Source organism: Canis aureus, chromosome 6 (genome assembly GCF_053574225.1).
Source record: "Canis aureus isolate CA01 chromosome 6, VMU_Caureus_v.1.0, whole genome shotgun sequence".
NCBI lineage: Eukaryota > Metazoa > Chordata > Mammalia > Carnivora > Canidae > Canis > Canis aureus.
The window spans coordinates 61,985,150-61,998,367 of NC_135616.1; the positions used below are offsets into that span (position 1 = coordinate 61,985,150).

The 13,218-nt window shown below is 35.4% G+C and overlaps 1 protein-coding gene across 4 annotated transcripts in view; it reads right to left on the reverse strand.

Annotated features, from left to right (window-relative positions):
* HMCN1 (hemicentin 1) overlaps positions 1 to 13,218 on the reverse strand; it is a 464,969-nt gene that overhangs the window by 138,027 nt on the left and 313,724 nt on the right. For all 4 annotated transcript variants that reach the window (XM_077901922.1, XM_077901921.1, XM_077901924.1 and 1 more), the window contains 4 exons: positions 11,501 to 11,676; positions 5,938 to 6,034; positions 2,134 to 2,256; positions 1,206 to 1,367 (listed from right to left, as the gene is read on the reverse strand). In XM_077901922.1, the coding sequence (XP_077758048.1) occupies positions 1,206 to 1,367; positions 2,134 to 2,256; positions 5,938 to 6,034; positions 11,501 to 11,676 (558 nt within the window). The remainder of the gene's footprint in view (positions 1 to 1,205; positions 1,368 to 2,133; positions 2,257 to 5,937; positions 6,035 to 11,500; positions 11,677 to 13,218) is intronic.

Below are 13,218 nucleotides of genomic sequence, written 5' to 3' on the forward strand. Positions count from 1 at the left end.
CTTAGAATAAAGCTATCAACACAGTAAGAAAAGAATTCTGTTTGTTACTTTCCCTGATTTTTAACAAGTTATACAACACTTGAACTTATCACTCATAGCTCTAATTTACAGAAGCCTTCCTAGTACTAATAATAAAATAGGTATGGTAGCCTTGCTCATAATCAATTCCTTTCTTCCTTCTACCATCCACTATAGGAGTTGGAAAAGCTGAGACTGTTTCTCTGAAACCTGAGGTGGCCACATGAATCAATTCAGGCCTATGAAATCTAAATAAAGATCTGCTTGGTAGGCATGAGGGCTAAAGGAAATGGGCTTGGAATTTTTTTGCTGTTTTGATGAAAAGAAAACATACCATGCCTTACCCTTATTTTTGCCTTCACTGTGAACTTGATACAGTTGCAGCAATGATCTTGAGACCACCAAGTTAGGAACAGGAGAATCCTAGTTCTCCTGTCTTGGTATAAGTAAGGTACTGTCAAACTCCAGGGACTGCCAACCTCAGGCTTTCTCATTATAAGAGAAAATAAGTCTCTAATTGGTTAAGTCACTAATCACCAGTTATTCTGTAGTTTTGCAGCTGAATTTACCTAATTGATACTTATTCTAAGAAAAAAAGTTAGGCCAATTCTAATACATAGGTGTGTGGGGGAATAAAATGGGCCAGCATTAGTAGTAATCTTGTGTTCTAGTGCCAGTCCTACTATAATCAAGCCATGTGACCTTGGTCATTCATGGAAACCTCTCTGGGCTTAGATTACTACATATACAAAATATAGGCAATAATTTTGTTTCATATCAGCTCATGTAAAGGTTAAATGAGATAATGCAAATATTTAAAACACTTTAAAATCGTATACAAATTAAATGTTCTTTAAAATGAGGTATTTTCGCATTTTACAAATATAACCTATGATAAAATGCCATCTCTCCCCATTCCACACATCCACTATCCTGCCCCCAATACATTGCAACCACACTGATGTGTGTTCTATCAGCATGCTGATGCAGAGTGCACAGCTGTATTGCTAAGTGAATGACAGAAATAAACAATTGCTCTTTGTTTATGTGAGCACAATTCAAACATGTGAGTCTTATGATAGGTATATTATAACCATATTGCCTTGAATGTATCTTAAAGATATAAAGAAAAAGCAAAAAGAAAAGGCAGAAAGATTAAAAGAAAGTCTGGCTCATCAATAACTTACTGTAAACTTGGAGACCATAGTCTTTCTTTGCAGTTCCAGCAACATTCGATGCCACACATGTATAGAGCCCTGCATCAGATTTTTCAGCAACTGAGATCTGTAACTGTCTGCCTCCAGAAAAAGTTCTGACTCGCCCTGCAGAATCAGGCAGCACAGGAGAGCCTGCAAAAAAGACAAAATAGCAGAATACGAAGCAAAAATATGTAGCATTTTGTGTACATACTCTGATAAATAAGTTTATTTACATCTTAGCTCGAGTACCTAAAAGGAAGATGATACTGTAAAATAATCCTATGCAAAAAGAAGGAGGAGAAGAAAGAAGAGGAGGAGCAGGAGGAAGAGGAGACATTATCAAGATTATCTTCCCCAAATTTTTCTTTCAATCAGCATTGCATTTGAAAGCATACTTAGAAAAATAACATAAAATCATAAAACAGTAAGACAAAATGATTTTAAAAATACAGATGATCTGATACTTAAGGATACAAATAAATATTTGTTGATTAATAAACTGAAAATTTGTTCAACTACAGAATTCCATCTTCACATACATTGCATAGCTGTCACAAATATAGCAAAAATGTCATAGAAAGTATTTTTTAAAGTTTACTCTAAAGAAGAAAAAAGAATTCTTTGAATGGTGGACTCTTGATCATTATAGCCACCCTGTAATGCATTAGATTATAAAGCAATCAACTAATACAGATAATTAATTTTTTTATGGAGAACAGTTTAAAAACTGAGTATTTTCAGCTCGATAAAGTGTTATCACATGCTACACATTTAATATAAAGCAATCATGCTATCTAGTATTTTAGTATGCAAACCCCAGGAAAGTTTGTCTATAAACTGATCTGTTTGTCAAACAAAATATAAATTCATGTAACATTTATATATAATTTTATAAATGTTGACGATGAATACTGACCTCTCTTCTTCCAAATGAGATTTGGGGGTGGAATACCACTTGATTCACACAATAAACTAATGAGATTCCCTTCAATGACTGTAAGTTGAGCGGGTTCATCAGAACCATAAATACTTGGTGGTACTGAAAGATGAAAAAAAATGAAAAAATACTATTTTTACATTGACTTAACATAAAATTTCCTAATACTTTACATTAAAAAAAAAGGTTTCTAATCAAATGACACAAGGAAATAATTAGCACTTGAGGCTGACATATCAATACCATATTATAAGTCAACTGTAAGATGTAGAATAAATACCTATTAGCAGACTTATTGTTCTCATAGATAGGAGCTTAATTAATACATCTATTCAGAGTGGCATACAAAGAAGCTAATGCACTATAGATAATTAGACTTCTTGCATCAAAAAGCTAAAGCATCTACCAAATTTACACTTAACCGTCAGTTGTGCTCAGCCAGTTTTGATGTCTCAGATACTGAACAGAACTGGAAAACACCAGGTTTACAACATTATTTTACAGGACAGACATTATTTTTCTTTGATCTAAGAAATGGATATGTTACATCTTCTAGAATGCACAACCTTCCTCCTCACTGTCCTTCGGCTTCCCTTTGGAACCTTTAAGTGAACCCTGACTACCACACTTCTCTCAAGGAGTCTGAGTCTGCCTTTGCTGGCTGAACTCTCCCTTCATGATGCTTCTCTGGCTGCAGTATGGTGTGGGAGCTTGTTCTCCCAAGCTCCTGGGAGTTGATGAGTCGGGGGAGAATTCAACTCATTCTCAATGCCTTCCAGGCATTATTCAACTTCAACTGCCCCCGTGTGAAAACCTATTCCTTTGAGGCTCATGCCACCAATTTACTTGTCTTTCTCCCTCACCATCATCTATGAACTCACCATTCTTTTTGTACTAACTGAACAGCCTGGTACTTGTTTTATTCCTTCCCCTTCACATGGAGACCTGGCATTCTTCTGTATGAACTCAACATCTACATGTCTATCCAATCTTACCATCATGGCTTACTCCCATCCTTGATCTCCTCATCCTTTCTCCACCATGTTCATCATCTAGAATGTGTTCTACTGCTCTGTCCTTATAGCTCTTTTACTCAATTATTCCCAATTCTCATTTCATCAACCTAATTGAATCTCAAGTCTTTTCACCTCTCAAAAACCTCCCAATCCAGCTGCCTCAATCTTGTTTACTGGCTCTCCAGCTTAGATTTCATGATCAATAATTTCAACTACTCCTTTGCCAATAATCCTAACTACCTTGCACTGTTGTACTTCCTATTTTACAACACCCTTCTTCTGGATGAATATTACAGTTTATTCAGAAAACTCGGAAAACTCGGCAGAAGAAAATGACAGATGGAAAACTCAGCAGAAGAAAATGACAATTACATAGATTGCCATCAGTATAAGTTCACCATGTCCAACCTCAATTCCACCCTCCTCTGCTCCCATGGCTTCCATTGACACAAATACTTGCAAATCTGTATTTGTAAAGCAGACCCCATGTGAGGTCCAGATTTTTATACCTGACCATTAACCATCTCAACTTGGATGCCTTTCAAACTTGACTTGCCCACAACTGAACTCAGTTACCTTTGTTCCTTCTCTGAGGGAAGGACGCTGCTATCCACACGGCCTAGTTGGCCAACTCGTACTGACATCCATCCTTTACTCTTCTTGTTTTCACACCTCTCCATGTAATCAATTAGTCCTGTTAATTCAATTTCTTTAATACTACTAGAGTTGATCTGTTTTATTCCCCAAATATGGATCTGAACACCTTAGTCCTTCTTAAAATCATGTTAACAGTACTCAATTGCCTCAAGAATCAAATCCATCTTTAAAAATTTGTTTTAGGGGTCCTTTTCAATCTGCCCCTTTTAACCTTTCCTACCTAATATCTTCTTATTCTCCACTTCACCACACCAGGCTCCATAGTGAATGATGCTTAGTTCAATGAATGCAGACAGTATTCTCCAGGTGTTGCTTCCATCCCCTTTGAGAGCTAATGCCTGCACATCCTTAGAATCTCAGTTAGATGTCATAAATCCTGGTATGTCTTTTCACAAATACTCCCATAAAATCTCTTAGGAGATTTAATTTTAATTGGCTATTTAAAGTAAAGATATTTCTGCAGCAGCAGACTATATGTTCTGTGAGACCAGTGTCTTTGTCTTTCTCATCAACCTCTCTATGCCTGCATGAAGCATAGTGACTAGAACAGAGAGACACATCATTAATATTTTTTGAGTGACTCTATCCTTGATGTATCAACTTTCTCCCCCTATCATTTATTATTATATCTACCATAAACTACTTTCCATTATTTAATTGCTTTTCTTTAAGAGGCATTCATCTTATTTGTAAACTACACTTTGCAGTTTATGTCTAATTTCATTTCTCTGCAATATATGACATTATTCATTTATTCACCTACCCACCCATCTATGTCCAATTTATTTGTTGTCTATGTTTTTTCTTTTGGAAACACTACTGTCCTTAGTTTTCATGACACGTTTTCCCTCACCTCTTTCACTGCTTCTTCTCAGTTTCTCATTTGTGTATTTTTTCTGTCTCTTTTCTTATATGGTACATGTGAGAGTCATTCTACAATACTCTTCTGTACACACTCTTATTCTCTAAGGGACCTCAACTGCCACATATATAATCATGTCTCCAAGTTTATATTTAAAATATTTTCTCTCTCTCTCTCTCTCTTCAAATTATAGGCTTCTATTTTTGCCTGCATTGAGGACAGCTTCACATGGACACTCTACAGCTATCTTCAAGATAGCATCACAATAATGAATTTATCGCCTCACTTTCTAACTGATCATCTCTCCTAATTTTTCTTCTTTTCAACCTTTACTTGACAACACCTAGTTCAGCATCTTGTCCATATTGGAAGTTATACAAATATTCTTCCTATTGGAAAGAAGTGAGAAAGAAAAGGAAGGAGTAATGGAGGAAGAAAAAGGATGGAAGGAGGCAAGGACATATGTTAATGACACATAACTAATATGTAGTAGATAAATTACCACCTAGTAAATTATACTATTTAAAGGTAAATTAATCTTTTATAAAAGAGTGAATAGCACCTCTCCTAATTTTCCTTTAAAAATTTTAAAAGGGTGATTTATCATTAACAAATCATTTTCTACATAAATACATGCTTTTAAAGTTTTAAAACATATTTTCTTTCCACTGGAATCAAATTATTTCCTCTACCTATTTTTATTTTAAATGTGGTTTTGAATAAATTTTTACAAATCCAAGATAAATCTCAGCTCATTATCTCAGTAGCTAAAAAGTTTAAACAAATATCAAAATTAGGAGAGCATGACATGTTATAAATGAACTTAAAGAAGTAAATAACATAAAGGTGAATATGCTGGAAATGGGGGTACTTTTTAACAATTAGCATACAGTTGTAGCTGAGTAAAAGTGATAATTCCTAAAAATTATCTTAATTGGTAACATATGGTAGAATTTCAAGCAAGGATAACTTTTCTAACTGGTCAGTAGAGTAATCCCACCTCCCATCAAGTGTGGGTGTTCTCTCTCACACACAGAATCCACATGCATGACTTGGCCTTTTGACTTATTTCAATTGATCATCAGTTCATGGAGAAAGATCAATCATTAGAAGATACTGGTTGTAAGAGCTAAAGGGAATAAGCTCAGGCAGGAGAGGAAAACCATTCCACATCAAAATTACACACACTTAGGATAAGGAAGTCTATCTATAAATGATCTTAAATTAATTACATATAATCACACTTACCCCAAATGTTGACATTATAGTTTTTCTCAGTTTTTCCAGCAACATTTGTTGCCTCACAGGTGTAGCGACCAGTGTCTTGAACTTGAGCATCTTCAATCTAAAAACAAAACCATGCTTTGAAACCTCAGTTTCTATTTCATAATTGGAGTTTTTCTATTGTTATTAGTGACTTCTTATTTTTCATGAGTATTCTAAAGATTTTCAAACATATAGAAAGGAGAGAGAATAGTAAAAATGTATGGCTATGTGCACATCACCCACATTCAACACTTAAATCAACATTCAACAATTTTCATCTATATCATACTTTATTTTAATTATTATTAGTGACTGAAGGTCTAGAAAGGCATTTAAAATATAATTAAATAAAATCCAGATAAAATAGCAACAAAAATCACAATTTCTGAATAAATTATTTAGGGCTTTAAAATAGATAATGTTTATATGTCTAGAATATTGTTCAGTAAAATAACACCTGTATTACTGGTTTATTACATGTTTTCTTCCTATACTGGGTTTGGCAAACTGCTCCTTTTTTTCAAATTTTTATTTTAATTCCAGTTGCAGTGCAATATTGGTTTTAGGAATAGAATTCAGTGATTCATCACCTACATACAACACCCAATGCTCATCATTACAAGTGCCCTCCTTAACATTCATCACCCATACCACAGCCACCTCCCTCCATCGACCCTCAGTTTATTCTCTTTCAGAGTCTCTGTTTCTCTCCCTCTCTCTCTTTTCCCTCTTCCATATGTTCATCTGTTTTGTGTCTTAAATTCCACATATGAATGAAATCATATGGTATTTTCTTTCTCTGACTTATTTTGCTTGGCATAATACATCCTAGCTCTACCCACATCACTGCAAATGGCAAGATGTCATTCTTTTTGATGGCTGAGTAATATTCCATTGTGTATATATACCATATCTTCAGTTGATGGACATCTAGGCTTTCTCCAGTTTGGCTATTGTTGATAATGCTGCTACAAACAGCAGGGTGCATGTAACCCTTCAAATCCATATTTTTGTATCCTGTGGGTAAATACTTAGTAGTGCAATTGTTGGATGTTAAGGTAGTTCAATTTTTAACTTTTTGAGAAACCTCCATACGGTTTTCCAAAGTGGCTGTACCAGTTTGCCTTCCTACCAGCAGTGTGAGAGGGTTCCCCTTTCTCCACATATTCACTGATATCGTTTGTTTCTTGTGTTGTTGATTTTAGCTGTTCTGACAAGTGTAAAATGGTATCTCATCATGGTTTTGATTTATCTTTCCCTGATGATAAGTGATGTTGAGCATATTTGCATCTGTCTGTAAGTCATCTAGATGCCTTCTTTGGAAAAATGTCTATTCATGTCTTCTGCTCATTTTTTAACTGGATTATTTGTTTTTTGGGTGTTAAGTTATATCAGTTCTTGATAAATTTTGGATACTAACCCTTCATCAGATATGTCATTTGCAAATATCTTCTCCCATTCTGTAGTCTATCTCTTAGTTTTGTTGATGGTTTCCTTTGCTGTGCAGAAGCTTTTTATTCTGACGAAGTCCCATTAGTTCATTTTTGCTTTTGCTTCCCTTGCCTCCAGTGACTTGTCTAATAAGAAGTTGCTATGGGGGCACCTGGGTGGCTCAGTTGGCTGAGTGTCTGACTCTTAGTTTTGACTCATGTCATGATTTCAAGGTCATGGGATTGAGCCCCACATTGAGCTCTGTGCTCAGTGGGGAGTCTGCTTGGGATTCTCTACCTCTCCCTCTGCCTCTCCTCCCCACCTCAAATAAATATAAATCTTAAAAAAAAAAGTTACAGGGATGCCTGGGTACCTCAGTGGTTGAGCATCTGCCTTCGGCCCAAGGTGTGATCCTGGAGTCCTGGGATTGAATTCCACATCAAGCTCCCTACATGGAATCTGCTTCTCTCTCTGCCTGTGTCTCTGCCTCTCTCTCTCTCTCTCTCTCTCTCTCTCTCTCTCTGCCTTTCATGAATAAATAAAATCTTTAAAAAAAAGTTACTAAGGCCAAGGTCAAAGAGGTTGCTGCCTGTGTTCTCCTAGAGGATTTTGATGGTTTTCTGTCTCACAATTAGGTCTTTCATGGATTTTAAATTTATTTTTGTGTATGGTATAAGAAAGTGGTCTGCATGTTGCTGTCCAGTTTTCCCAACATCATTTGTTGAGACTGTCTTTCTTTTTTCCATTGGCTATTATTTCCTGCTTTGTTGAAGACTAATTAATCATATAACTGTGAACCCATTTCTATTCTCTTCCATTGTTTGCTTTTGTGCCAGTACCATACTGTCTTGATGACTATAGCTTTATAATATAGCTTGAAGTACAGAAATGTGATGCTTCCAGGTTTGCTTTTCTTTTATAGGACTGCTTTAGCTATTTGGGGTATTTGATGGTTCCATACAAATTTTAGGATTGTTTGTTCTAGCTCTGTGAAAAAATGCTGGTGGTATTTTGATAGAGATTGTATTAAATGAGTAGATAGCTTTGAGCAGTAGAGACATCTTAAAATGTTTGTTCTTACAATCCATGAGCATGAATGTTTTTCCATTTTCCTTATATCCTTTTCAATTTCCTTCATAAGTGTCCTATATTTTTCAGAGTACAGATCTTACCTCTTGGGTTAGGTTTATTCCTAAGTATCTCATAGTTTCTGGTGCAATTACAAATGGGATTGCTTCCTTGATTCCTTTTTGTGCTGTTTATTGATGCATGGAAATACAACAAATTTCTGTACATTGATTATATACCTTGTGACTTTGCTGATTCATGTCATGCCTTAGTTCTATCAATTTTTGGGGGGAGTCTTCCAGGTTTTCTACCTACAGTATGATGTCATCTACAAATAATGAGAGTTTGACTTCTTCCTCGACTATATGGATGCCTTTTATTTCTTTTTGTTGTTTAATTGCTAAGGCTAAGATTTCCAGCATGATGTTAACTAGTACTGGTGAGAGTGGGCACCCTTGTCTTATTCCTGACCATAGGGGAACAGCTCTTGTTTTTCCCCATTGAGGATGATGTTAACTGTGGGTCCTTTGTATATGATCTCTATGATATTGAAGTATGTTCCATCTATTTCTACTTTGTTGAGGATTTTTGTCCAGAAAGGATGCTGTATTTGTCAAATGCCTTTTCCCCATCTATTAACAGGGTCATATGGGTCTTATCTTTTCTTTTATTAATGTGGTGATTGACTTGTGAATATTGAACCATCCATGCAGCCCAGAAATACATCCTACTTGGTCGTGGTGAATAATTCTTTTAATGTATTGCTGAATTTGATTTGCTATTATTTTATTGAGTATTTTTGCATCTATATTCATTAGGGATATTGGCCTGTAATTCTCTTTTTAATTAGGGTCTTGGTCTAATTTTAGAATCAAAGTAATGCTGGCCTCATTGAAGGAATTTGGAAATTTTCCTTCCATTTCTATTTTTTGGAACAGTTTGTGAAGGATAGGTATTAGCTCCTCTTTAAATGATTGGTAGAACTTCCCCCTGAGAAGCCATCTGGCCCTGGACTTTTGTTTGTTGGGAGATATTTGAGTACTGATTCAATTTTCTTTGCTGGTTATGGGTCCTGTTTCAGTTTTGGTAGTTTGTATGTTTCTAGTAATTTGTCCATTTCTTCCAGACTGCCTAGTTTGTTAGCATATAATTTTTCATAATATTCTCTTATGATTGTTTGTCCTTCTGTGGTGTTTGCTGTGTTTTGATAAGTCTTAGCCATAGCAACATTTTTCTATATAGATTTCCTGAAGCAAGGGAAATAAAGGCAAAAATAAACTACTGGGACTTCATCAAGATAGAAAGCTCTACACACCAAAGGAAACAACAAAACTCAAAGGCAACCTATGGAATGGGAGAAGATATTGGCAAATGACATATAAAGATATTTATTATTGGGATGGAATATTATCTAGCCATAAATAAGAATAAAGTCTGGCTATTTGCAACAACATAGTTGGAGCTAGAGAATATAATACTAAATGAAAGAAATCTATCAGAAAAAGACAAATACCAAATGATTTTACTCATATCTGGAATTTAAGAATCAAGACAAATGAACAAATGGAAATAAAGAGAAATAAACAAACCAAGAAACAAGAGTCTTAACTATAGAGAGCAAACAGATGATTACTAGAATGGAGGTGGGTGAGGGAATGGGTGAAATATGGAAGCATTGAATCACTACACTTAAAACTACACCTGAAACTAATGCAACACTGTATGTTAACTATACTGGAATTAAAATAAAAACTTAAAAAAATTTATTGATTGCCTGGTGTGTTCCAGGCAAAATAAAATGGTAAGAATCTATTACTTTACCTGCTTGAAGATTTGCATGAATTGTTTTGGGTATAGGAGTTGATTTCTTCAGAGCACAGATCTCAATTGGTTTGGGAAGCCAGAAAAAAGATGATGGTGAAGATTCAATAGACCCGATTTCTTCATTGGTTTGAGAATTTTACCAGTTGATTTCTAGAGTTCTGGGTCTGCCTCTAAGTATGGCCAGTGCTTTTTGCTCTTCTCCCCCTATATAGCTCAACTGACTCATTCTACATGCCTCCTATCAGTTATTCTGGCCTTTCCTTCTTCACCCAGATCCTCTATTACAGATCATAATCCCTAAGGTCTCTACGTCATTGCCTCTAACACACTTCATATTCCCTCTCATTTTCTCCCATGCTTCTGCTCTCCTTATATAAGCTTCTCAGCTTCCTCTGTGTGGACACCATCATCCACTTCTCAAGACTCTCTTTGTATGTGAGTAATAGTCTTCCTTTACCAAGAAGCTATGTGGAATAGTGGTTAGTAGCATGAGTTTTAAAGCTATACTCCCTGTATTAAAATCCCATTTCTGACACTTAGTAACTATGGACAGATTATTTAGCCATTCTTTCCCTTTCTTTCAATTTCTCAGTAGGGTTATTATGAGGACACTAGCTTACCTGCTTTCTTTAATCAGGCCTTTTGTCCCATTAATATGAGGACACTAGCTTACCTGCTTTCTTTAATCAGGCCTTTTGTCCAATTTACACATAAAAAGTCAAGGAGACTTCTAAGACTTCCAGGCAAACATAGCCTCCCCTTTTGCTATCCTCCTAAAATGTATTATCTATACCATCCAAATAGTAATTAAGTAATTACTACAAGTAATGAGACTTATAGTACTTATTGCATTTTCCATGGAATTGTTAATTTTCATATATTTATGCAAAATTGGAAGAAATTGAGGGTAGGAAATATGTCTATATTTCACATGGTATGCAGAGCATCTAGAATGGGTGAATGACTAAAAATGAAGCACTCGTTACAAGAGTTCTATAATATTTTCCCAGAAGCATTTCTGGATGGCTTCTGGCTACAAATATGGATAGACAAATATCTAAATCTTACTAAGCATAAAATTTTAAAATACTACAAACCTCATTAATAAAAGGGTACCTAGAATTTTATAAGATGAAATTAGAACACTTGTAGATGGGCAAGTTTAAAATCAAAGCCATGAGCTTAGGAATAATATAAGAAGTAAATGAATCTATAGCCTTACCTTTAACACACTTCCATTTTCAGAGATACTGAGGCCTGGTTTCTTCAGCAAGGGGCGGCCATCCTTTAACCAAGTCAAAGTAGGTGGTGGGATAGCATCACTCTGACATAGTAACTCCACAGACTGGCTAATGAGGACAGAGATGTTCTGTTCTTCTCCCATAATATTTGGTGGAACTAAGTGAAAGAAGGATTTTTCTTCAAGATAAAACAGGCCAACACAGTGCTTATCTTTATTAATCATCAGGACATACACAAATAAATGTATTAGTTCTTTTGAGATGTAGGATCACAATAATTCTAACATACCCTCTTTGCATCATTTGGCTTAGAATCAAGTATTAATAAATCCCTGATTAACATGTTCCTATTGAACAGAAATACTTTTCATTAACTTTTCACTTTAAGAAGTTTTAGAACTGGAAGTTCTCACCAAGTGCCTATTTCAGAAACTTTTTGAACTAGATGTTACTGCTTAAGATTTCCAAAGTAGTAAATTACTCATGAAACACTCTGGAAATAACAATAATTAAAAGCATACATACATTTTGAGATTTGTTTATATTTTTGCAAAAGAAAATAAATTTTATAGACATGGAGGCAAAATAAAAAAAAAGTAGAGTTGAAAGAGACCATCTAGTCCAGCCTCACAGTGTGTAAAACATGAAGTAGGTAGGTGACAGACGGTAACTTATTTGAAATAATGTGACTAATTTGTGGCAAAGCTAGGAGTCTTCTGACTTGCAGTTTAGAGCCCTTTTTGGTTTTCCATGATGCCTTGCCAGCTTTCTATGGAATAAAGACCATGTGGGATAAATGACACAATAAAGAACAAAACGAAAGCAATGACCAGCTGTACAACATACAATTACATAAAAAGAGGAAATGAGTTGAAATTTTAATGAGATTAAAATTAGAACTCCCTGGCTATCAAGCTTGTCAGATGTTGAAATGTGTACTTGGAGAAGTCTAAGGAATCTCCTTCCCTTGGGTGTATTAAAATATAGAGTAAACAATCATTTGTCTCAGATGGTTTAGGTACAGTCCTGCCAAGAATGAGAGGGTGGGCTCCATAACCTCTCAAGGACTCATTCAGGACTGTATTTATAATAATTCAAAAAACACAAACTAACGATGAAATCAAGCCTGTTATAAGAGGGCCACTCTGAAAAAAAACACAGAGAGGAATTTCCTTGGCCGTTTCTCACTAAATCCCATAACTATTCAGGATTGTAGGAAATGTACCATATTTGTAGTATTTGTGTTTTTTTTGGTAAGAAAGGTTATGCTGCACTGAAATGAATCCTAAGGGACTTTCCAAATGCTTTGATAGAAATAAGATTTTTGTGGTAAGGATTGTTATTATAGTTCATTAGCCATTGTTTCAGGCTGGATCTTGTGGCATGTGGCAAAATGACAATGAATGCAATAGGTTTTGACAAGTAACATTGCAGTTCTGTAACCAGGAGGTTTCTCTGCTACCATGTCTCCTAAAGAAGGAAGGCATGTAAACTAAAGGCCACTTTCTTATAGAGTATCTGGATGTAGGACCTGTGCTAAATCCAAAGGAATTGATGCCATGGTGCAAAGAAATGCCATGCACAATAGCTGGAATAGAGTAACAGAGCATTTGTGCAGAGATTCCTGATATCCCTTCTGCTCAATTGAACAGCACATACAGACATCTGGCTCTCAATAAATTTAAAGTAATCTATGGGG